The 26,137-nt window shown below is 42.5% G+C and overlaps 1 protein-coding gene across 9 annotated transcripts in view; it reads right to left on the minus strand.

Annotated features, from left to right (window-relative positions):
- The window catches only part of snx14 (sorting nexin 14), a 143,110-nt gene that overhangs the window by 52,100 nt on the left and 64,873 nt on the right, over positions 1-26,137 (minus strand). For 5 of the 9 annotated variants that reach the window (XR_012099682.1, XM_073051693.1, XM_073051692.1 and 2 more), the window contains 6 exons: positions 24,570-24,694; positions 23,447-23,505; positions 18,099-18,125; positions 15,526-15,681; positions 10,085-10,217; positions 2,727-2,910 (listed from right to left, as the gene is read on the minus strand). Coding sequence is in view for 8 of the 9 variants with exons in the window: in XM_073051693.1 (XP_072907794.1) it covers positions 2,727-2,910; positions 10,085-10,217; positions 15,526-15,681; positions 18,099-18,125; positions 23,447-23,505; positions 24,570-24,694 (684 nt within the window). In the remaining variant the exon portion in view is untranslated. The remainder of the gene's footprint in view (positions 1-2,726; positions 2,911-10,084; positions 10,218-15,525; positions 15,682-18,098; positions 18,126-23,446; positions 23,506-24,569; positions 24,695-26,137) is intronic. The other 4 variants (XM_073051697.1, XM_073051694.1, XM_073051698.1 and 1 more) reach the window with 2 other exon arrangements.

The raw sequence follows: 26,137 nt of genomic DNA on the forward strand, positions 1-26,137 counted from the left end.
ACATCAAAACATACAGTGAAATATGACATTTGCCTTAACAACCAACACACCCACGAATGTGCTGGGGCAGCCCACGGGTGTCGCTACACTTTCCAGTGCCAACACAGCATGCCCACAATGTTCCACAGAACAACACAAGCAGCGACAACAGCAGCAGCAAAAACAAGCCCCTTTCAACCTACAGTTTTCTTGAAAAAGTATTCAGCCACTACAACTAATTACCATTACATTTTCTAATTTTAAAAAGTTGGATTTTTTGAGCTAATCTACCAAACATAGTGCATCATGTTAAACCACAAGAAAAAAAATTCAAAACCATTCAACAATTTACTAAAAATTAAAAATCAAAATTGGGAAGCTGAACAAGTATTCTTCCCCTTTGTAATTACAATGCTAACTTTCTACAGAGGCAATATATATCACCTTACAAACTCACCCATTTTGTTAATGTAGAGGACAGGATGATCATCTGTTTTCAATGAATTCATAAGAATAAATACCTCCTCTGTCTGCAAGATCCAACTGTATGGCAGACTTCCAAAAGCCCAAACCAAAATGAAGGCAAAAAAGCATTCAAGGCAAGTCAGGGAAATGATAATAAGATGCACAGATCTGGGGAAGGGTATGAGACCATCTCAAAGGAACTGAACATATCTCAGCGCTCAGTGGAGCCCATCATGAAAAATTTGAAAAATATGAAACCGTGGCCACACTGCTTAGGTCGGGCTATCCCTCTGAATTCAGTCACCCGAGAAGAATGGCACTTGTTAGACAGGCTACTCTGGGGGAGCTGCAAAAGTCAGTGGCTGTAACTGGAGATGAAGTTCATGGCTCTACAATCTCTAAGGCCTTACACAAAATAAGTAGTTATGGAAGACAGGCAGGAAGAAACCATGGGTAAAAATAAAATGGGCATATCCTTGCCCATCAAGACTTTGCAAAGCATCACTTAGAAGATACTGTAAAGATGTGGAAGAAGGTCTTGTGATCAGCTGAGACTAAAGTGGAACTTTTTGGCCTGAACACATGTGGCATAAATCTAATACTGTGCATGAGCCAGGTAACAACATCCCTACTGTAAAGTATAGTGGAGGCAGCATCGTGCTCTGGGATGCTTTTCAGCAGTAGGGCCTGGAAATCTGGTCAGGATGGATGGGAAGATGACTGCTGCTAAATACAGAGAGATCCTGCTAGCCTCTGCCAGAAAGCTTAATCTGGGAAGGATGTTCATCTTTCAGCAGGACAACGACCCAAAGCACACCGCCAGAGCAACCACAGAGTGACTTCAAATGAAGAAAATTGAGTGACTCAGCATCCTGAACTTCACCCAATTACACATCTCTGGCAAGACCTCAAGATGGAAGTCCACTGCCAATCCCCAACTAACATGGCAATGCTTAAGCAATTCTGCAAAGAGGAATGCTCCATCACATAGACACTTATCCAAAGAGACTGTAAGAGCTGCAAGAAGCGATTCAACAAAGTACTGAGCAAAGGGGATGAATGCTTTTGAACTGCTGACATTTCAGTTTTTGAAATTTTAGTTTTTTATGCTTTACAATTTTCCCTGTTTTTTTGGGCTCTACTGTGGGGGAAAAAAGGAGCATGTGATTCACAAATAAAAATCCTCAGTCAAATTGATCAAAATTCCTGGTTGTTATACTCATTTATGTGAACAAAAGACTGGGGGCTCAATACTTTTACAAGGCATTGTTACTCCCGCCTGCACAGACAGGTGGCCTCTGGGCTTCCAGTCCTAGTACTGTACCTGGATTCTTAGACTCTAGGACATCTGGCCTCCAACTTCGGACACCACCCCAGCACACCGAACAGGGGTTGACCTTCGGGCCTTGACGTCCAAACTTGCACGGAACACTGACTATGTGGCGAACCGGGCCCTTGTTCTTTGGGCACTTAACTCAAGGTTCCGCCTTTGGCTTTGCTGTCTGGAATTCACCGGGTTTGAACTTCAAACTACCACTTTTGCACTTGCACAGACCTCTGATCCTGGGGGGAAGTGGCACCAATCTTGTGACTTCCTCCGTAGCTGGAACACGCCACCTGTACTTCCAACCTGGGACTGGTCTCTGATCTGGGAATCACTGGTCCCCTCTGTGACTGTAATAATTTGCAGGATCGCTGACCTTCAAGTGGAGCACATCGACCTGGACTCGAGCTCCTGCACTGACTCTTCATTAACCACCCGGGCTCTATCCCTCCTCATCCCTGACCCTTAGCTTCTCTCTCTGTCCCCAAAACCATCCCTACAGAGTCTGAGCCATGACATCAACAGATATCACTGCTTAGCGCCATCTTGACCAGAACGGTAAATATTTTAGTGAATTCCTATTTGTGTAAAATGTTTTATTATTTACAGTTAAAAGCCTGTTACTGTGAGCCAACCAGAAAAGTTGTTCTCACAAGCTTCACATTATAAGGTAGTGAAGCTGTTCTAATGATTATATTGAATTTGCCTTTATTAAAAAGAATTACAATCAGGTTTAGTATCACTGACATACGTTGTGAAATTTGTTGTCTTTGTGGCAGCAGTACAATGCACTACATAGTAACAGAAAAGAATAGTGAATTACAGTAAATATGTCTATATATAAATTAATTAAGTTAAATAAGTGGTGCATTAGGCCACTGAGTGCATGAATGCTTCTCGTGTGAAACTGGGAGGTGATGGAGCGAGAGGAAGATGAAAACCAATGCAGCCATCTTACCCGATCCTTCATCATTCCTTTCCACATCAATACAGAAGACTGGAATCTTCTCCTTTTTGTTGTCAAAAAAGAAATCTACATATGGAATGGTTATTTTCCATGCAGAGAGGTTACGTTGAGCATTGGGAGTTATTGCCAGCTCTTCAAGTAAATCATCCTCGGACACCACCGTTGCCTCTTCTACCTGCAGCAGCGAAGGATTAAGGAAGTTTAACCAAACGTCAATTTCCATCACATCCAAAATATTCATTAAAAAGTTGGGGAAACCAAAAATAAAAGAAAATAGTTTTAGTAAATAATGCGTTCATCTATACATTGATGGCTTTGGGTCTGCGTTCATTGGAGCTCATTGAAACATATCGAGTACTGAAAGGCCTGTTAGAATGGACTTGGTGCGGAGGTTTCCTAGAGTCTGGGATCCGAAGGCACAGCCTTAGAATTCATAACAGAGATGAGGAGGAATTTCTTTAGCCAGAGGGTGGTGAATCTGTGGAATTCGTTGCCACAGGCGGCTGTGGAGGTGAAGTCATTGGGTATATTTAAAGCAGAGGTTGATAGGTTCTTGGTTTGCAAGGGTGTCAAAGGTTTTGAGGAGAAGGCAGGAGAATGGGGTTGAGGAGGATAATAAAACAGCCTTGATGGAATGGTGGAAGAGACTTGACAGACTGATTGGCCTAATTCTGCTCTTATGTCTTACAGTCTCATGTTATCATCCAGTAGAATTTTATTGCGGCTTATTTATCCTGGATTTATCCAGGAGCATGTGCTTAATCCTACCACAAGGATTTAAAAACTGCAGCTGGCATTGAACTTGAACCTGGGACAAATGGACAGTTCCTGCTTAACACTGCTATTTCTCAAGATTGCTAGATCAATGGACAGTCTTCATTGTTAGAACTCCCTAATGTAGAATTTACAGCCATCGACCTCTGGCTTTGCACATCCGTAGAGGGTTCAGAGATCTGCGAATGCAATTGTAATCTTATCCCAGTCTGGGCCTTCAGAAACAAATTAAGGAAGCAAATGAAATAGAAGACTTCACACTTCTTAAATCCCCTGTGATAAGGAAATAAATCTTATCACTCAAGCAATTTTAAACAAAGCATGCTAAAGGAATGCTAAGGAAGAACGGTTGTGCTGGAGAGCCCTCTAGAGGAGAGAAGTTCGACAACTTCTACTTTACAAGCTGGACTGCAAATACTTGCATTAATACTAAAATCACAACTTGAAAACAAATTACACATCAGTGGCTACAAATCTGCACATGGTGTTAAATCCACTTGGGACTCAAATCTATTTTGTAACAACTCCAACTGCCTCCAGTCACAACACAGAAAAAGGCCCTTAGGCCCATCATGTCTATACCAACCGTGATGCCAGTAATCTGTCTGCACATGGTCTGTGTTCCTCTATTCTCTTTCTGTTCATGTGTCTGTCTAAATGTCTCTTAAATATTGTTCCTATATGTCTCTTCTACCATGTCCTCTGGCAGTATGTTTTAGGTATCCACTACTCCCTGTGTAAAGAAAGTTTGCCTCACACATCTCCTTTAAACATTCTCCTTCTCACTCTAAATCTTTGCCCTCCATTGTTTGACATTTTCACCTAAGAGAAAGACTATCTATATCTCACATAATTTTATATATTTCTGTTAGGTCGCTTCTCTGCTTCCAACACTTCAGAGAAAACAATCCTGGTTTGTTCAACCTCTCCTTATAGCTGATACATTCCATTGCAGACAACGTCTTTGTGAATGTCTCCTGCAGTCTCTCCAAAGCCTTCCACATCCTTCTTACAGTGTGGTGGCCAAAACCGCACCCAACTCTCCAAACATGACCTAACCAAAGCTTTATTTCCAATGTTCTATAGATTCAGGAACAGTTCCTGCTGATTGGAGGGTGGCTAATGTTGTCCCACTTTTCAAGAAAGGAGGGAGAGAGAAAACAGGGAATTATAGACCGGTTAGCCTGACGTCAGTGGTGGGAAAGATGCTGGAGTCAATTATAAAAGAGGAAATTATGACACATTTGGATAGCAGTAGAAGGATCAGTCTGAGTCAGCATGGATTTATGAAGGGAAAATCATGCTTGACTAATCTTCTGGAGTTTTTTGAGGATGTAACTATGAAAATGGACAAGGGAGAGCCAGTGGATGTAGTGTACCTGGACTTACAGAAAGCTTTTGATAAAGTCCCACATAGGAGATTAGTGGGCAAAATTAGGGCACATGGTATTGGGGGCAGAGTACTGACATGGATTGAAAATTGGCTGGCTGACAGGAAACAAAGAGTAGTGATTAACGGGTCCCTTTCGGAATGGCAGGCTGTGACCAGTGGGGTACCGCAAGGTTCGGTGCTGGGACCACAGCTGTTTACAATATACATTAATGATTTAGATGAAGGGATTAAAAGTAACATTAGCAAATTTGCTGATGACACAAAGCTGGGTGGCAGTGTAAAATGTCAGGAGGATGTTATGAGAATGCAGGGACACTTGGACAGGTTGGGTGAGTGGGCAAATGTATGGCAGATGCAGTTTAATGTGGATAAATGTGAGGTTATCCACTTTGGTGGCAAGAACAGGAAGGCAGATTACTATCTAAATGGAGTCAAGTTAGGAAAAGGGGAAGTACAACAAGATCTAGGTGTTCCTGTACGTCAGTCAACGAAAGCAAGCATGCAGGTACAGCAGGCAGTGAAGAAAGCTAATGGCATGCTGGCTTTTATAACAAGAGGAATTGAGTATAGGAGTAAAGAGGTCCTTCTGCAGCTGTACAGGGTCCTGGTGAGACCACACCTGGAGGACTGTATGCAGTTTTGGTCTCCAAATTTGAGGAAGAACATTCTTGCTATTGAGGGAGTGCAGCGTAGGTTCACAAGGTTAATTCCCGGAATGGCGGGACTGTCATATGTTGAAAGAATGGAGCAACTGGGCTTGTATACACTGGAATTTAGAAGGATGAGAGGGGATCTGATTGAAACATATAACGTTATTAAGGGATTGGACACACTGGAGGCAGGAAGCATGTTCCCGTTGATGGGTGAGTCAGAACTAGAGGCCACAGTTTAAGAATAAGGGGTAGGCCATTTAGAACAGAGATGCGGAAAAACTTTTTCACCCAGAGAGTGGTGGATATGTGGAATGCTCTGCCCCAGAAGGCAGTGGAGGCCAAGTCTCTGGATGCATTCAAGAGAGAGTTAGATAGAGCTCTTATAGATAGCGGGGTCAAGGGATATGGGGAGAGGGCAGGGACGGGGTACTGATTGTGTATGATCAGCCATGATCACAGTGAATGGCGGTGCTGGCTAGAAGGGCCGAATGGCCTACTCCTGCACCTATTGTCTACTGTCTACTTTATACACCTGCAATCTGACTTGCCAATTTTTACACTCAGTGTTCTAACTGATGAAGTCAAGCATGTGGAATGCTTTCTTTATCACCTGATCCAACTGTATGGCCCTTTCAAAGAGCTTTGAACTTAAGCTCCCAAGGGTCCTTCAATTTACTGCATACTTCCCTTTTGCATTTCATCTTCGTCCCAAAATACAAGGCCGTTCACTTGCCCGGATTAAAATTCATCTGCAAACCACCGTTCCATACCCCCCAGCACCACTACTACATCATGTCCTGTCAGGGTCACTCCTGTGCCTAGCGTCACTTCATGGATGTACAATCAGTGTATCCAAGTTATCTTATGTATTTATATTTATTGTGTTTTTTATTATTGTGTCCTTTATCTTATTGTGTCTTTTGTGCTGCATTGAACCTGGAGTGACAATTATTTCATTCTCATTTACACTTGTGTATTGGAAATTACATTAAACAACCTTGAATCTCCACCTAAGTTCCATCTTACTTCTACCCTACTGCATCCTTTGACGAACTTTCCTTGCAATTCATGTTCATAACTTACTCAGCAGACTACTTACATTTCTATCAAACAATGAAGGTACATTACAAACAACAGAAGCCCCAGCAATGATCCTGGCAAAACAGCACTATCATAAACCTTCAGTCAGAAAACCTCTCCACTACTACCCTCAATCTGTGACATAGCCAATTTTGGATTCCATTTACCAACTTGATATGGATGGCATGGACCAGCCTACCACAAGGGACCCTGTCAAATACTTTACTGAAGACCATGAGATGGCTCCCTGCCCTTCATCTTTTATCATTTCCTCAAAAAACTCAATCAAGTTTGGGAGAAACAAACTCCCCATAATAAGTTTATGCTTTTCTAAATTAAAAAAAACCCTGTCCCTAAGAATCTTCTCCAATAACTTCCCTTTCTCTGATGCATCACTCATTGTCCTTTTATTTCCTGGTTTGTCCCTGTTGCCTTTCTTAAACAAAATAGTAATACTGCCTATTCTACAGTGCTCTGACATCTCACCTACAGCAAAATATCTCTGTCACAGCTCTTGCAATCTCTTTCTTTGTTTCCCTAAGCATTCTGGGGTAGATCCTATCAGGTCCTGGGGCTTATCCACCTTAATGTTTCTTAAAACACTGAACACTCCTCAATGTTGATGTGTCCTGGAATATCCACAAATCTAATCTCACCATCATCCATCTCCTTCTCCTTGGTGAACAGTGATGCATTGAGAACCCCATTCACATCTTCTGGCTCAATGCATAAATTTCTTCCTTTGTCTTAGAATGGACCTGCCTCTTCCCTGGTACCCTTGTCTTGAGATTCTGCTTAATCTTACTTACCAAGAACTTCTCATGGCCTCTTTTAACCCTAATTTCTTGTTTAAATATTTTCCTTTATAATCCTCAAGGATCTTTGATGACTTCAGCTTCCTTTTTTTTGTATAAACTTACAATACCTCTTGATTCTGAAACCTTGCCAATCCTTACCTTACATCCTGAAAGGAACATGCTGACCCTAAACTCTAATCAACTGGACTTTCAAAGATTGTCATATACCAGCTGCTCCCAAAAGACCTTCTCTAGTCCCTGCCTAAAACTGTGCCCTCATTTTACCACTTTTCCTTATGAACTAGCCCTTACAGTTCTTTCTCATATCTGCACATTCTACCAAGTCTGACACTTTCCACTGCCCTCTGATTGTTACGTGACTCACTGAAGGGCTTGATTGTATTCACTGCAAGGCAAAGAATCCTGGAAATACTCAGCAGGCCGGGCTGCTAATGTGGTGAGTGAACAGACTGTACATTTCAGGTCAAAGATCCTTCGTTAGAACCGATGCTGCTTGAAATGGTCAGCATTCTCCCTTTTAATTTCACACGTCCAGCATTTGCAGTATTGTTTTGGATTAAACACAACAAGCAGTTTAATTTAGGGTGGGATATTACAATGGGACAGGAATAACAGGCTGGTCTATGTGTGGCAGGCACCCACTCTACAAATGCAGCAGACGGCAGTGACTGAGCCTGAATGAGAAAAAGAACTACTGACTGAGATGGGATGGACTAGGGGAGGATGGGAAATGAATCAGACAGATTGGGTTTGGGGTGGGAATGGACGGATTCACCCTTGGGTCACAATTCTCTACGCAGATTTTTCAGCAGTAAAAAAACTAAATATACTTCAATTATTTTGCAGCAACAGCTGCATTTTAACTTGATACCTGATTCCATATTCGTTGGACAGCATTGCATTCCCCATACAAAAGCTCTTTTTGGGCTATGGTTTAAAAGTGGGCTGCATTAGCTGGAGAGGAGTGTTGCACCTTCCCAGCTATGCACACACACCGCAACTCAGTCCAGAGCAGATCCACTCGTACACTTCTAACGTCCACAAAACAACTCCAGAAGGCTCACGGGTGGCGCACCACATGAAACCTGCGCAGCTACGCACAGTGACCAAAGTCTTGATCCCAGAGTAGATTCAGAAGAAGCTGAAGAGTCAAGATGGGGAAGTTTCAGGAAGGAACTGCAAGGCTTATGACTAAGGCAATTCCATTGATGAAGTGAAAACTGATGATTTGGTTCAGGGCAGCACTGGAGGAAGGATGAAGGATAATGGAGCCAAAGGAGATGAGAGAAATTGGGAGCAATCTGAAGTGGATGATGCACTGGCATTTTAACTCAATGGAGACATGGCCGAATAGGACCTGATGTGAGCTAGGATACAGACAGGTACAGACTTAATAAGGCTGCAGAGTGGAAGGTCTGGAAACCCATTGGAAAAGTTAGGTCTGGAAGCAACAAGGTCAATGAATGATGCCATTCGCGGAAGACTCAAAGCAAGACGAAGACTGGCAATGTTGCAAGAGGTGGCGAGGAGGAGGCATCTAGCAGGACAACTAGCTGTGAAGAGTTCAGCCACAGCTTGCTGTAGGGAGAGGCACAAGTTGGTGGTTAGGGAACAGTGCTGCACCACAGAGCAAATACAACAGATAGAACTTGTAACTCTTCCAGAACTGGATGGCAGACAAGCAGCTTGGCAAGTCAGGGGCAGAGGGTCAAGGCAGAGGGATATGACGCAGCAGCGGGAGATCTGATGCACCTCCATCTGCAGGAGCTATTGAGCGGGTGGGACACCCCTGGCTGTCAGGGATAAAGCACTGCAACTGGATATCATGGAACGAAACCAGCCACGGGCCATAGAATGAAACTACCCACAGGGTAATGGAGATGGATGCTATGATCAACCGTGCAGCTGTGCAAAATATAGAAAAATGATAAAAACATAACTGCTTGAGAAAAATTTTCTGTTTAAGAGGGCATTGTCATTTGGCTGCAAGGGATACATTTCCACCTCTGCCTCTTAACATCCCCTCCAAGAGGACCACAACCTTGTTGTGAATTTGAAGGCTTGTGTGCCTCAATGATCCAGAGAGCTCTGTCGGCTGGAATCAAGGCATGATGTTTTGGGTCTTGGTAGGGTCATCCATACCAAATAGGTCAAAGTGTAGAGCCAGACTAGGAGTGGTCTACCTCTGTCAGCTCAGGGCTAACAACCCTTACTGGTAAAACAAAATTGTTATGGAAACTCAGTGGAGAAACCTTGAGTGCAATGGTATTCCTGCATCTCCACCCTGGACTTGCATGACTGACAGTAGAGAAAAACCAGAGGAAGCTGCTGACACAATGAAGACTGCTCTGAACACCACCAGAGATGGAGGACCTTCATTGTTACCCTAAATGCCAGTGGTTTATTGGGTGGTAACACATCTTAACATCCAACAATAACCTTAACAGTTATCTAAAATCTAAGTACATATGGGGCCCAGATTTCATTCTGGACCTAAATCTGAAATTAACACAATGCTGCATTCAGAAGCCACCATTTCCACACAGGCTCACTAAAAGCTCCCATCTTCCTACGCCAGACTGATGGTTAATAACAGTTTCAACATCAGGTGCTAATAACAGTGTTACTCACAGAATCATCATCTCCTTCTCGCAATCCATAATTCGGCAACATGGCCCCTTCCATCGTCGTGCTTTTAAAAACTCCCTTTATCTTGCTACCTATTCGACTTATTCCGAAAGTTTCTCCACGTTTATTGGTGCCCCTGAATGATAGCAGACAAATTGATCAGAAAATCCAATAACTCAAAGTATTTCAATTATTGATTGGGTAACTATGGAACATGCAATCCAATGAACTTTAGCTCATGCAGGTGTATGAACAGCCTTCCATCCATCTGCTCGCACCCCGTATCGACAGCTATTTCAAGAATTCAGCAGCCAGGTCATCTTAAATGCACAATTTACCAGTGGCATTATCAAGTAATATCAAATAACCAAGTAAAACCAAAGACAGAAAGTAGGTCGTACTGAATTATCAGTCTTACACACCAAGAAACCATAAAGTGAATTGTCACAGGTGCTGAAGGTTCCTATAAAGCAAATAGAAATTGCCTATATTGGAAAGCTGAGTGTGCTGATACAGCTCTGACATTCGCATGCCAATACTCACTTCAGAATTAAGCATGGCAATTCTGAGTTTTGATTATGCTTAGTGATTTTACTGAAGGAAGCCGGATGAAGCCAACTTTTAAACAAAAACACTTGCATTTACATTCCACATTGCATGCCTCTTTCAGGGAGTCAATCATAGCCATTAATTTATATACAAACAAGCTCCCAGAAGCAGCACTGTGACATTGATAAGTTCATTTGTTTTAGCGATGCAAATTGAGGCTAAGTATTAGCCAGCAGACAGGCTAGCTTTTGCAGCAAGACAACGTTCTTAAAGGAGACCTTCAGACTGTAACAACTAGGCATCTGAAGGAGCAGCCATTGACAGTAGAACAGAGGAAAGTGGAGGTTCTCTGAATAAAAAACTGGACAAAATGCTCCCCAAGGTCACAGAAAATAGATCCACCACAGTTGGAGAAAGTCTTGACAGAAAGTCAAGTTAATTTTCTCCCAGATTCACTTCAAAACAAAGGCAGCCTTATGCCCTCTCCACTTCCAGCATCCTAGTTAGAAACCAAGGAATGGTCCTGAATAGCTGCCACTATACATGCAGCTCCTTCAGATCAACACAAACAGAAAAATTAATCTAAAACTTAAAAGCATTCGCTCTTTCTCTTAGTCTAAAGACAGTCTACCTGATTTAACAATAGACTCACAGCACAGACAATGGTTCTTCAGACTACTGATTCACACGATCAACTTCTCCATTCCTCTCCCCACCCAGATTCTACAGCTCACCGACACAAGGATTATTTACACCAGTCGAGTCGCAGATCCTTTGGGAAATGGAAGGAAGCTGGAGCATCTGGGGGGGAAGCCCGCATTGTCACAGGGAGAAAGAGTAAACCACAGGCATAGAGCACCCGAGGCCAGGATTGAACCTGGATCACTGGAGATGAGGTAGCAGCTCCACTTGCTGTACCACTAAGCCAGCCAAGGCTATGCTGCTATATAGATGAATAATCTCAAAGGATAAACGCAGTAGCCTATAAGCACTGATAAATATTTCACCAAATCAATATAATTAATCTGGTATATAGTTTTAGGATTAATATGCTAATTATGCTATAAAATTAATACAGCCCATCAAGCAGGCCAATTTGATAAAGATTAATGGTACTGCATGAAGATTAGACCTAATTAAGTTTTTATTATGAATGTAAATAAAATATCATACTCCATTATTGCTTGAGCTGTATGCTCTGGGATAACTGTACATTTATAATTGATCATTTGCATTCAAAAATCAGATTTATATCAAGGCTGCTTACTCAACACATGGAGAGAAATTGGAATATATTAATAGGTTATATACCTCAGCAAATAGCGTAACATTCTATTTTAAGTACAATGGCTGGATATACTGTTAAATAAGGTTCCAGAAAGTGAGAAAATTAAATAATTTGGTAGACCAATTGATTTACTATGATTCCCAGAGAAGATCAACTCTTCAAGCAAGTTAATTTTATATACTTTGGATGATAAATCCACATGACCAAATAACATGTCTATTACATCCTTCCAGAAAAAAACGTCTAAATAAACTTCAGTTCAGCAATAACAGAATCATTTTCTTTAACCAAATCACAAATAACACAGTTTGTACTTATTAAATAGACTGGAACATTTTCTGAACCAGTATGCTGCTGAATATTTATTTTAAAATAAGTATCAGATTGCATTCATATACAGAACATTTTTCAATATGTTTTTTCTCAAATGAGATTTGAAATTAAATTCCATGTTTCAATTTACCTCACATCTTTATTACTTCCTTTTTGGCATTTTGTCAAAATACCTCTGTTGGAAACAGGTTTCAAATTGGCAGCTCCTCAAGTGCAAGTCAAGCACTAACATTCATTCTCGCAATGGTGTGTTAATCTATTTACTTGGCTGCACAAACATTTAAAATTTCCCAAAAAGGGCAGCCTGCCATTGGGTATTACCAAGTAATGGGCATTCCCACATCTTGAGCTCACAGTCAGGTGTTTCTCTAATCCTTGGACCTTATATCAGACTTCAGAACATCAAACTGATGTCAGAGAACTTTCACACTTTAGAGGTGAATTAGAAGTACTGAGAGGTTTTTTCCATTTTTCATCACACAGATTTGCAATCTGCAGGTTGGAATCCATTCCAAACAATGTCAACAAATATGCAGAACATCACTGGGAGAATTGCGAACTGGAAGCCAAAGCTGGAAGACAAGGAACTCATGAGGATCTGAGCAACACACACAAAATGCTGGAGGAACTCAGCCAGCCGGGCAGCATCTATGGGAAAAAGTACAGATTGTTTCTCCAGCATTTTGTGTGTGTTGCTCAGATTTCCAACATCTGCAGATTTTCTCTTGATTGTCAAGAAGGTATGAGTTGTTTCTCTCCCTCCAAAGGGAGCAGCATGCAGTTAAGATCTGGAATCCACTGAGCAAGAGGGTGTAGTCAGATTCAATAATAGCTTAAAAAGGAAATTGGATATCTAATTAATATGAAAAACAAATTCCATGCCAATGGAAAAAAAGGCTAAGATGCAAATTGTGAAATTCCCAACAGGTACAGCGCAGGCACAGCAAGTCAAATAGTCTCTTTGTGTGCTTTAGGATTTGAGGAATTCTTGTTTGCGATGAGAGCAGCAGAGGAATTGTTTCTGCTGCCTGGGCCTAAATTAGACCTTGGATCTCAGGAGTATCTCCCACATGAGAAAGCAGCACTGGGTGTCAATGCTTATTCTGCACAATAACCCAGTGCAAGCAACAACTGCAACACAAAATGCAGGAGGAACTCAGCAGGTCAGGCAGCATCAATGGAAATGAGCAAACAGTCGACGTTTCCAACCGAGACCCTTCATCAGGACTGGAAAGGAAGGGGAGAAGTCAGAGAGAGAAGATGGGAGGAGAGGAGGAAGTAGTACAAGGTGGCAGGTGATAGGTGAAATCTGGAGAGGGGAGGGGGTGAAGTAGAGCTGGGATATCGATTGGTGAAAGAAATAAGGGGCTTGAGAAGGGGGGATCTGACAGGAGAGGACAGAAGACCATGGAAGAAAGGGAAGGGGGAAGGACACCAGAGGGAGGTGATGGGTAGGTAAGGAGATAAGGTGACAGAGAGAAACAGGAATGGGAAATGATGAAGGAGAGGGGTGGTGGGCAATTACCGTGAGTTTACAAAATTAATTTTCATGCCAACCGGTTGGAAGCTACCCAGACAGAATATAAGGTGGAGTTCCTCCAACCTGAGTGTGGCCTCATCGCAACAGTGGAGGCGGCCATGGACTGGCATGTCAGAACAAGATGTATGTCAGATACACCGGTCTAAGATGATATGTCAGAACAAGATGTATGTCAGATACACCAGTCTAAGATGACATGTCAGAACAAGATGTATGTCAGATACACCAGTCTAAGATGACATGTCAGAACAAGATGTATGTCAGATACACCAGTCTACCAGGAAAACCCACTTTTTGTGTCAGACTGAGTGTAGGTACTTGGCGAAGCGGTCTCCCAATCTATGTTGGGTCTCACTGATATACAGGAGGCCACACTGGGAGCACAGGATACAGTAAATGACCCCAACAGGCTCATCAGTAAAGTGTCGCCTCATCTGGAAGGACTATTTGGGGCCCTGAATGGTAGTGAGGGAGGTGGTGTAGGGGTAGGTGTGGTACTTGTTCTGCTTGCAAGGATAAGTGCCAGGAGGGAGATCAGCGGGGAGAGACAAATGGACAACGGAGTCGCATAGGGAACGATCCCTATGGAAAGCAGAAAGTTGGGGGGGGGGTGGGGTAGGGAAAGATGTGCTCGGTGGTAGAACCCCATTGCAAATAGAGAATTATGTGCTGGACGGGGAGGCTAGTGGGATGGTAGATGAAGACAAGTGGAACCCTGTTCTTGGTGGGGTGCTGGGAGGATAGGGTGAGGACAAATGTTCGTGAAATGGAGGAGATGCAGTTGAGGGCAGCATTGATGGTGGAGGAAGGGAAGCCCCTTTCTTTGAAGGAGGACACCTTAGTTCTGGAATGAAAAGCCTCATCATGAGAGCAGATGCTGAGGAGACAGGAACTGAGAGAAGGGGCATCTTTACAAGCGACTGGGGGGACGGGGAAGAAGCATAGTCCAAATAGCTATGAAAGTAAGTGGGTTCTCAAAGCTATTAGTAGATAGACTATACTTTGGGATAGACATAGAGATGTCAAGAAAGGGGAGAGAGGTGTCTGAAATGGGCCAAGTAAATCTGAGGACAGGGTGGAAGTCGGAGGCAAAGTTGATGAAATCAATGAGCTTAGCATTGGTGCAGGAAGCCATTCCTTGTCCTCACCTACCATCCCATTTTCTTCTGCGGTCTTCCATCTTCTCCTATTTGATTCCTCCTTCTCCAGCCCTTTATCTCTCTCACCAATCAACTTCCCAGTTCTTTACTTCATTCCCTCCCCCTCTCCCAGTTTTACCTATCACCTGGCACTTTGTACTTCTTCCTCCCCTCCCCTTCCCCACCTTCTTACTCTGACTTGTGCCTTTCCCTTCCAGTCCTAAAGAAAAGTCTCACCCCAAAACATCGACTATTTACTCTTTTCCTTAGATGCTGCCTGACCTGCTGAGTTCCTCTAATTTTGTGGGTGTTGCTTTGGATTTACAGCATCTGCAGATTTTCTAGTGCTTACAGGCAACAACCTCATTCCAAAACATAGTTTATCTTTCAGTTAATTAGTTTCTACAAATATACAAACAGCAGAAGGGTACATGAAAGAAACCATCCCTTCAGCTTTAACCAAACCATATACCAAACAAATAAGCTGCCAATGAACTCACTACAAATCAACATTAAAATGTACATTGTAATGGTTGGTGTGACGCATTCTTGACACAAACATCTATGCATGTGGGATGAATGGACCCTGACTTACATTATAGCAGCAGGGAGAGAAGGTAAAATGCCAGATGGAAGTGTTAGAATTGACTGGACATGAGGAAAAACAGATGCAGATGAAGACCCTTGATTCATGGAGGCAGCTTGCCCTAGAGATGCAGACTCAGGGTAACGTTTAAATTCCTGTTCGGGGCTAACCCACAATATTTTTAAACATAATCCATTAGGCAGCGTTAATCAGTAGGAAAGAAACAGATAAAGGTTAGCTTCAGCACTTTCATTTCAACGAGGATTGTCTATGGCCAGTTACTTGCTTCCACATTCACATACATACTGGAGACAGACATTCAGGCCACAATGCTTTCTGCCTTTATAACAGACAATAACTACTCATTTTTCTCACAAGATAATCAATACATTATGTTTTCTTCTTTTAACCATCGCTTTGCGAATCTACAGTCTCAGAAATTAACATTTAATTTAACCAACTGTGAAATATGATGCAAAGAAAGTTTAAAACTTGGTAACCTTTTTCTGATACTGGGGTGCCAATGCACTCACCATGAACATACATCACTTCCTCCATTTAAATACACCTATGATGCCAGTCTCCAGTCTCTACACCAGGGTAGTGATGGAGTCAGTCTTGTTGGGAAAAAACCTGCCATTCCAACCCACTCCAGGTAAGATCATACACAGACAACTATAGTAACAGGGATGCTTGATGTACTGATTAGGATCTTTAAAAATTATTCTTTTATTATCTAATTTACTATTTTTAAGAAGCTCAAAAATTATTGTCATCAATTATTAAAGCTGTTGAATAGCTTTGGATATCAATTTCAGTTTTGACAAGAGGTGAACTATGAGCAGCGTTGGTTTCTGTCAGTCAGGGTGTTCTGGCACACACTCACAAAACTCCAAGCATACTGAGAACTCTCCCCAGTTCTGAGGTCCCAGAGAGGAGGACAAAGGGACAGAGACAGCAATATCCAGCTCAGATAAGGGCAGGCACACTGGGACAAAGGAGGAAGAGGAACCTGATGGAGGTGGCAAGTGGGTGAGGAGAAGTGGTGAGAGGATACACCAAATGGGGTTCTCTCCTTCCCTTTCCCCCATGGTCCACTCTGCTCTCCTATTAGATTCCTTCTTCTCTTCCATCTTCTTTCATCATCCCTCTCCCACTCCTTGCAATACTGTACTCTTCTCCCTCCCCTTACTTCTTATTCTATCTTCTGTCCCTTTCCTTTCCAGTCCTCTCAAGGATCTTGGCCCAAAACGTCAACTGGTTATTCCCCTCCATAGATGCTGAATGACCTGCTGAGTTCACGCAGCATTTTTTGTGTAATGAATGAGATCCAATAACCCAGCCTAGTGAGTCCTTCCAGGTCTCGATGACTCCTGTTGTGAAGCTTTCTGCTAGCAGTGTCATTTACAGCATGACAGATGCCAAATTATAGATTAAAATTCTCAAGTACTGTAGTCCTATAAGAACTGGCCCCACGGGTATCTAAAGTAGTCCATTTCAGTTGGGCTGAGCTGATATAGATCCAGATTTCCGTAATGCTGTTTGCTCTTCTCTGCTTTAATGTTTTTAAGTGTGGAAGAGCTGTACTATTCAACAAAACATCGGATTCACCATGCCCCACCCCCAGTTCTGGCTGCTAATACACTGATAAAGTGACATTGTTACTGAGTGAGTTGCAGGTAAGCAGATGATCAGGACAAGTATTTTTTTACACAGATATCAAGGGTAGTGCTGGAAGCAGATATGATAGTGGTGTTTAAGAGGTTGAAAAATAAAATTGGAAGAATGGGCAAAAATGTGGCAGATTTCTTTAGCTAGAGAGTAGTAAATCTGTGGAATGCTCTGCCACAGACTGCAGTGGAGACCAAGTTCGTGGGTATATTTAAGGTGGAAGTTGATCATTTCCTGATCGGTCAGGGCATCAAAGGACATGGCGAGAAGGCAAATGTATGGGGTTGAGAGGTTTTCTGGGATCAGCCATGATGGAATGACAGAGTAGGAGTGATAGTCTGAATGGCCTAATTCTGCTCCTATGTCTTATGGTCTTGTAAGTACATGAATATGCAAGGAGCGGTGAAATAAGAATAATTTACATTAATGTTTTCAGTACGGACATTGTGAGCTAAAGGGCCTGATCTATGGTGAAGGGCACTGTCCCACGTTCCATGCCGGGAATACACAGTGATTTACATCTCCAGTTTTTCTAACAGTATTACTTACTGAAAAGCAAACTGAAGTTAATTGCCTATTGACTTTTCCAACAGCAGGATAAGTCACATTACTATGATTACAATATAGGATCTTTATATTACACAACTACACACAACTTCAACATTTCAATACACTAAGGAGAACAAAAACAAAAAAAATAACTTGATAACCTTTGCTGAAAAACCTCCTTCATACATATTAAAGCTCACAATACCAATGTTTAAACATTCAGCTTGTTATAAAGGCAGAAGCTTCCGTAAGCATTGAGGATGCTCAGCGAAAATGCAATGTAATCTGGAGTGTGAGGATGTCATGATAAAGTGACATTCACGAGCAAGAGGGGGTTCTCAACATGCTGCAAGTATACTTACCGGAAATCATCCAAATTGAGGCTACTTCTGCAATACAGGCACAGGGAGTTACACATCACGCAGCACAAAACACATACAGAGATAACAAGCACATAACACATACAAAATGGAAAAATACACAATTAATGAGCAAAACTAATGGGCGGTCTAAGTTTACACTATTCGTCGTACTTTTAGTCAGAGCAGTACTTAATAAATAGGGAAATACTTTGGCTTTCTGTACACTCTGATATTTCAATGCTTTGGGCTGAAGTACTCCAGACAAGGTACACTGGGCAAAAGAAAGGGAAGCTTGTGGTAGACATAAAGTCTAGTTTTACAGAGCCGAGTCTCTGGAAGTTTGGGAGTGAAATTAAAAGGGAACTTAGAGAAACAAATAGAGGCCATGAAAGAGTACTGGCAATAAATTCAATAAAAATCTAAAATTTTTTTTGTACACAAAGAGGATAGAGTTGAGCCTATTAGGGACCGAAACTATAATCTGTGCATGGGGGACGTGGACCTGGTTCTGAATGCTGCAGTGTATTCAGGGAAGAAAGGGGATGATGATAATCTTGTAGCATTGGTGAACAAATGTGAATGACTGAATGGGATAAACGTAGCAAAAGAGGTCATTGGTGTCATTGAAACTGAATAAATTGCTAGATCCAGACGAAGTGTATTTCAGGCTGTTAAAACTGCACAGGCTCTAACTAGAAATTTTTAACCTTACTCGAGTGGTGCCAGAGAGTTGGAGGACTGGTGACACGATACCATTTTCAAAAAAGAGCAAGGGATAAATAAAGATTGATTATTCTAACTTTGGTCATCTATGAATTATTAAGAATGCATTCTGGGGCAACATTAGCAAAAGTGCAGATCAATCAGGCTCAGCAAGGATTTCCCAAGGCTGTTGAGGACAACCACTTGATGGATTCCTGTCAGACTTTTGACAAGATCCTACATGGCAGTCTGGTCAAAAAAAGATCAAGGCCAAAGGCAAATGACAAATGGACTCAAAATGAGCTCAGTGGCAGAAAGCAAATGTTTGAGAGATGTTTTTACGATCTGAAGCCATTACCAGTGAGGTGGCACAGGGCCCAGTGCCCAGTCCCTTGTGTTATGCGCATGATTTAGACCTAAACATAAGGGCATGATGCAGAAGTCTGCAGGATAATGCAAACTTTGGTCATGTGGTTGAAAGGTAAGAGAGAAACTGCAGACCAGAGGGACAGAAGTGGTCTGATCAGCTGGCCAGTAAACTAGCGAATGGAGTTTAATCCAGGGACGTGTTGGAATGGTGTAATGAGGCAGAAAAGGATACAACGTATGCCAGAACATTGAATGTTATGGTAGAACAAAAAGTTCTTGCAGTACATGTCCAGTGATGCCTAAAGTCAGAACAAGTAAAATAGGAGATTACATGAGATGCTTTCCTTCTTTAGCTGAGACACAGAATACAAAAACATGGAGGTTATGTTTGAAATGTACACAACATGAGATTCAACACTGCACATGTTGAATAGGGTTCCCAACCTGCGGTCCACAGACCCTTCGGTTAAGGGTAGGGGTGCCTGGCATAAAAAAGGTTGGGTACCCCCCGCATTACAGGAAAGACAGGATTACTCTGGAGAAGTTGCAGAGGAGATTTACAAGAAGATTACAATGACTGGAATTCGGCTGTGAGAATAGATTGCATAAATTAGAGTGATTTTCAGAGGCTGTTAATTGAGATGCATCAAGTTACGTGAGGTCTGGACAAACGAAACAGGAGGGCTCCTTGTTCACTGTCCTTCCAGTTAGTGATTTTTAGAGTCCGTCACTCTTTTTGTGTGAACAAGGGTTTCCTCAACTCTTCTCTAATCCCACCAATCATTTTAAATCTATGCCCCTGTTTCTTGACCCCTTTAAGGGAAATAGAATCCTCCTGTTTAGTTTTTCCAGGCCTCTCATAACTTGATGCATCTCAAATAACAGCCTCTGAAAATCACTCTAACTTATGCAATGTATTCTCACAGCTGAATTCCAGTCATTGTAAACTTCTTGTAAATCTCTGCAATACCTCCAGAGTAATCCCATTTTCCTGTAATGTGACCAGAACATATGCAATACTTAATCTCATGTTGTGTACATTTCAAATAACCACCATGCTTTGGTATTCCATGTTTTAACTAGAAAAGGAAAGCATCTCCAAAAGCTTGGTAATCTCCTAAAATATTCAGGCATCAAACAATGGAGAAGGACCACTGAAACTGCTACAAAAATGGTCAAAATGGCTCCAATGCCACCACCAAAACAGCTCCGGGGAGGAAAATCACACGTTCTGGGGGTCACCATGGCCACAATAGTAGTCTGCAGCTACTGGGGTTAATGTGCATCAATGGAAGTAGCACAACATTAGGAACAATTGAGGCTTATTCAATGTATTCCAGCACAGTCACTATTGTATTTAACTTCCCCAACAATAGAACCTCATTGTGACGATTAAGAATAACTGAAATCAATTTGTTTCTCTCTCTGCACAGACATCTATCAATAAGCAGTAATCTGCAGCCAATCTGTCTCACTCTTAGTACAATGCACAGGTCAGGCTTGGGTTTTAATACTCTGATTAGATACAAGCAGTTCCAGAAACACTCAAGAAGCTCAGCACTATCCAAGACAAAGCACCTGGCTTGAGTGGCACCTCATTACCATCCTGAACATAGAAAACCTACAGAACAATACGGGCCCTTCAGCCCACAAAGCTGTGCCGAACATGTCCTTACCTTAGAAATTACCTACGGTTATCCACAGCCCTCTATTTTTCTAAGCTCCACGTACCTGTCCAGGAGTCTCTTAAAAGACCCTATCGTATCCGCCTCCACCACCGCCACCGGCAGCCCATTCCACGCACTCACCACTCTCTGCGTAAAAAACTTACCCCTGACATTTCCTCTGTACCCTCTTCCAAGCACCTTAAAACTGTGCCCTCTGTGCTGGCCATTTCAGCCCTGGGAAAAAGTCTCTGACTATCCACACAATCAATGCCTCTCATCATCTTGCACACCTCTATCAAGTGACCTCTCATCCTCCGTCGCTCCAAGGAGAAAAGGCCGAGTTCACTCAATCTATTCTCATAAGGCATGCTCCCCAATCCAGGCAACATCCTTGTAAATCTCTTCTGCACCCTTTCTATAGTTTCCACATCCTTCCTGTAGTGAGTTGACCAGAACTGAACACAGTACTCCAAGTGGGGTCCATTCAAGGTCCTATATAGCTGCAACATTACCTCTCGGCTCTTAAACCCAATCCCATGGTTGATGAAGGCCAATGCACTGTATGCCTTCTTAACCATACAGTCAACCTGCACAGCAGCTTTGAGCGCTCTCTGGACTCGGACCCCGAGATCCCTCTGATCCTCCACACTGCCAAGAGACTTACCATTAATACTATATTCTGCCATCATATTCGACCTACCAAATGAGCCACCTCACACTTATCTGGGTTGAACTCCATCTGCCACTTCTCAGCCCAGTTTTGTATCCTATCAATGTCCTGCTGTAACCTTTGACAGCCCTCCACACTATCCACAACACCCTCAACCGTTGTGTCATCAGCAAATTTACTAACCAATCCTCCACTTCCTCATCCAGGTCATTTATAAAAATCACAAAGAGTAGGGGTCACAGAACAGATCTCTGAGGTACTCCACTGGAGACCGACCTCCATGCAGAATATGACCTGTTCACAACCACTCTTTGCCTTCTGTGGGCAAACCAATTCTGAATTCACAAAGCAATTTCCCCTTGGATCCCATTCCTCCTTACTATCTCAATAAGCCTTGCATGGGGTACCTTATCACATGCCTTGCTGAAATCCGTATACACTTCATCTACTGCTCTACCTTCATCAATGTGTTTAGTCACGTCCTCAAAAAATTCAATCAGCCTCATAAGGCACCTTTGACAAAACCTGCTGTCTATTCCTCTCCAAATAGTATCCCTCTCCAAATGTTCATAAATCCTGCCTCTCAGGATATTTTCCATTAACTTACCAACCACTGAAGTAAGACTCACTGGTCTATAATTTCCTGGGCTATCCCTACTTGAATAAGGGAACAACATCTGCAATCCTCCAAAACCTCTCCATCCCCATTGATGATGCAAAGATCATCGCCAGAGGCTCAGCAATCTCTTCCCTCGCCTCCCACAGTAGCCTGAGGTATATCTCATCCAGTCATGGAGACTTATCCAACTTGATGCTTTCTAAAAGCTCCAGCACATCCTCTTTCTTAATGTCTATATGCTCAAGCTTTTCAATCCACTGTAAGTCATCCCTGAAATCTCCAAGATCCTTTTCCGTAGTGAATACTGAAGCAATGTATTCATTAAGTACTTCAGCTATTTCCTCCGGTTCCAGACAGAGTTTTCCACTGTCACACTTGATTAGTCCTATTCTCTCACATCTTATCCTCTTGCCCTTCACAGACTTGTAGAATGCCTTGTAGTTTTCCTTAATGCTGATCACCAAGGCGTTCTCATGGCCCCTTCTGGCTCTACTAATTTCATTCTTAAGCTCCTTCCTGCTAGCCTTATAATCTTCTAGATCTCTATCATTCCCTGGTTTTTTGAACCTTTCGTAAGCTTTTCTTCTCGACTAGACTTTCAACAGCCTTTGTACACCGCGGTTCCTGTACCCTACCATCCTTTCCCTGTCTCATTGGAACACATCTCCAATTCCCTAACCTGGTCCCTGAACATTCAGGTGTTGCCTCTAAGTCCAAGCCTGCATCCATGTCGTGAGAGGTGGTGACAGGCAAGGCTGACCAACAGGGCTCTGGTGAAGCTGTATAGGCCAATCCCCTGTACAATGGATTACAGAAATATTGATGAACTCCAACCATACCATCAACTTTGGATGAGGTGATGGAAACAGGAGGTGATCAATGATCTGTGCTCCATTGGGAACTAAGGGCCCAAGAGGAAGAAGACATTGCAGTTACTTATGAAGCTGCTCCCAAACCATCTACTGTGGCATGGAGTGCACTGAGTGAATCTTGAATCGTTTACAGAACTAAGTAAGATGAGAGCAAACCAGTTCTATTTAATTGATCGGGGTCTCTTAATATACACCAGAGTGTCAAATTCTATTTGCTTTGGAGAAATGCAGTGAAAGTTCAATTTTTAGAAGAGTTGGGTGAAGACTCATAAATTTAAATCTCAGTTACATTCATTATGAGCAGAAATAGTCTTCAGCAAAGAAGCTCAAACACAACAGAAAGCCAGTCAGTAACTGCAGAGGGAAATCAAAATCATGTGTTCCTTCAGTTTTAAAGTAGTAGGATGTCAGCACGAGCTGTGCTTACCCATTCGACCAGTGAGACTCACCTATTAGACTTGGAGTTGCGTGTGGGGGATTCTGCTCCTGTCAACAGATATCTGAAGTACTGTGGGGGAAGGAAACAGTGTAAATGTCAAATGCAGTGCAGATCAAGTTGTATGCAACCACACCACAACTCAAGAGCTCCTGAAACCTGGGCTCATGTGGATGCCCTGGCATGATGGGCTGAACAACCTTCTTCTGCTATAAGATAATAGAATTATAGCTTCTAGTATATACTCAGTCTCTCCAAATTCAGCCTGGTGTGCAGATTTATAACTATGGGGGAAGAGCTGTGGGGGAGAATTACTGAAACTGCAGTATAATATGCAGACAGTACACAAGTAAATAATCCAAAATGAATGAGAAGTTGTGTTCACACACACACATTTTAAACACTTTTCCAAACACTGATTTCATAGCAAACATCATGGGAGCTACCACAACCTCGTTTTTAAACATTTAACACCCTCCTTCCTCTGATCCGTCCAAAACATTGGCTAGGAAGTCTGCTCCCATCTCTACCAATGGCTAACCACTAGTTCCTCCGACAGACTCCACTTCCCACTTTGCCAGCTCGTCAGTAGTGCCAGACTTGATTAGAAATAGGCTATAAATTTTCGCACACAATAGCTCAGCAAGTGGATCTGCTTCCTCACAGCCCCAGAGACACAGGTTCAATCCTGAACTCGGGTGCTGTCTGCGAGAAGTTTGCATGCTCTCCCTGTGACCATTTGAGTTTCCTCTGGGTATTCTGGTTTTCCCCCATATCCCAAAGATGTGCTGGGTGGCAAGTTAATTGGCGATTGTAAATTGCCCCCAGTTATAGGTGAGTGGTAGAATCCAGGCATGGGGAGGAGGATAGTGAGGGAAATGCGGGGAGACTAAGCTAGCATCAGAAGACACAAAGTGCACATGGGTGCTTGATGGACTTGTGAATTTGGTGAGCCAAAGGGCCCTTTTCCATACTGTGTAATTCTGGCACATTGCTCATCTGCTCCACACATGCACAGAGCTGCCAGTGAAACACAGTGCACAGCAGGCAGATGAACAAACTGCCAGGTCAGCCCTGAGTAACCAAAAAACGCTCAACAAGACAGCAACACTGCTCAAACTCAAAGGTTTCCATACCTCATCACTATGGCAAAACATCGGCGTAAACACCGTTTCCAACAGGTTCATGACATGCTCATAGGCCTCGAACAAGCAGCGCATGGTTTGAAGTTTCACAACATCTTTGTACGGTCCTTCTGCAACTGCAAAGTTCAAACAGAGCCCACTGAGTAAAGTACCCTATCAGGGTGCTGCATCATACACAGGACAGGCCCTTCAGCCCACGATGAAATTAATTCATTTCAACTAGTAGTTAAATGCCTAACTAAACTAATCCCTTCTGCCTACCTTATGTCCATAATCTTCCGTTCTCTGCACATTCACGTTCTACCACCAAGCCTTTTAAACACTTTTATCATATTTGCCTCCCCCAGCACATTCCCTCCAAACTTCTGCCCTCTCACCCTAAATGTACAAACTCTAGTTTTAGACATAAATTCACATACTTCAAAAAGAGATTACGGAGAGATACAGCAACCTGTCACATCAAGATTCTACAAACTGAAATATGATTACAACAAACTACACTCAGTGGTCACTTTATTGGGCACAGCAATGGAACGCAGCGGTCCCATCCACTTCAAGGTTCGGTGTGTTGGGCATTCAGAGACGTTCTTCTGCAAACCACTGTTGTAACAGATGGCTATTTGAGTTACTGTCACCTTCCTGTCCGCTTGACCCAGTCTGGCCGTTCTCCTCAGAGCTCTCTCATTAACGAGGTATTTTCACCCACAGAACTGCCGCTCACTGGACGTTTCTTGTTTTTCACACCATTCTGTATGAAAATCCCAGGAGTTCAGCAGTGTTTGAGATGTTCAAACCATCCCATTTGACACCAACAATTAATCCACGGTCAAAGTCACTTGGTTCACATTTTCTCCCCCATTCTGGTGTCTGGTCTGAGCAACATCTGAACCTCTTGACCATGTCTGCATGCTTCTATGCACTGAGTTGCTGCCACGTGATTGGCTGATTAGATATTTGCATTAACAAGCAGGTGCACAGGTGTACCTAATAACGTGGCCACTGTGTGTAGGTGTTGAAACTGCGGAACATGTAACATCTCTCCATTACTCAGAAATTCGGTGACTCTTATGGACTGACCTCAGCCTCCAAAAAAATCAGAAATACTGTAAATCAGAAATCAGAAATACTGTAAATCTAAAATATGATCTGAAGCAGGGGAGACTCCTGCAAGTACCCAAGAAAATGTACTGTACAAATGTACAGAAAGACAGCTCTGTGCAGTATCGTAGGATAGTTCTGCACAGGTTTAATGCTGATATTTATATTTGCTCTCTCTCTCTGCAAACAGGGTACGTCTTCAAAAAGACATCTGACAAAATTTCACACAAATTCAGAGGTCCAGCCAAATTCCTTGGAGTGAAGAGCAAATGGGCTAAAGATGAGGAAGTACATTATGCTTATTAGATTCCAGTCAACTCCGTGCACTGGCTTACAATATTGTGCAAAAGTCTGAGGCACATGTAAAAAAAATTCTGTAAAGTGAAGATACTTTCAAAAATAAGGAATGAAAAGTTTCTAAATATAAAAAAAAACTATAAAGAGCAATAAAATAAAAAATA

Source organism: Hemitrygon akajei, chromosome 7 (assembly GCF_048418815.1).
Source record: "Hemitrygon akajei chromosome 7, sHemAka1.3, whole genome shotgun sequence".
Taxonomy (NCBI): domain Eukaryota; kingdom Metazoa; phylum Chordata; class Chondrichthyes; order Myliobatiformes; family Dasyatidae; genus Hemitrygon; species Hemitrygon akajei.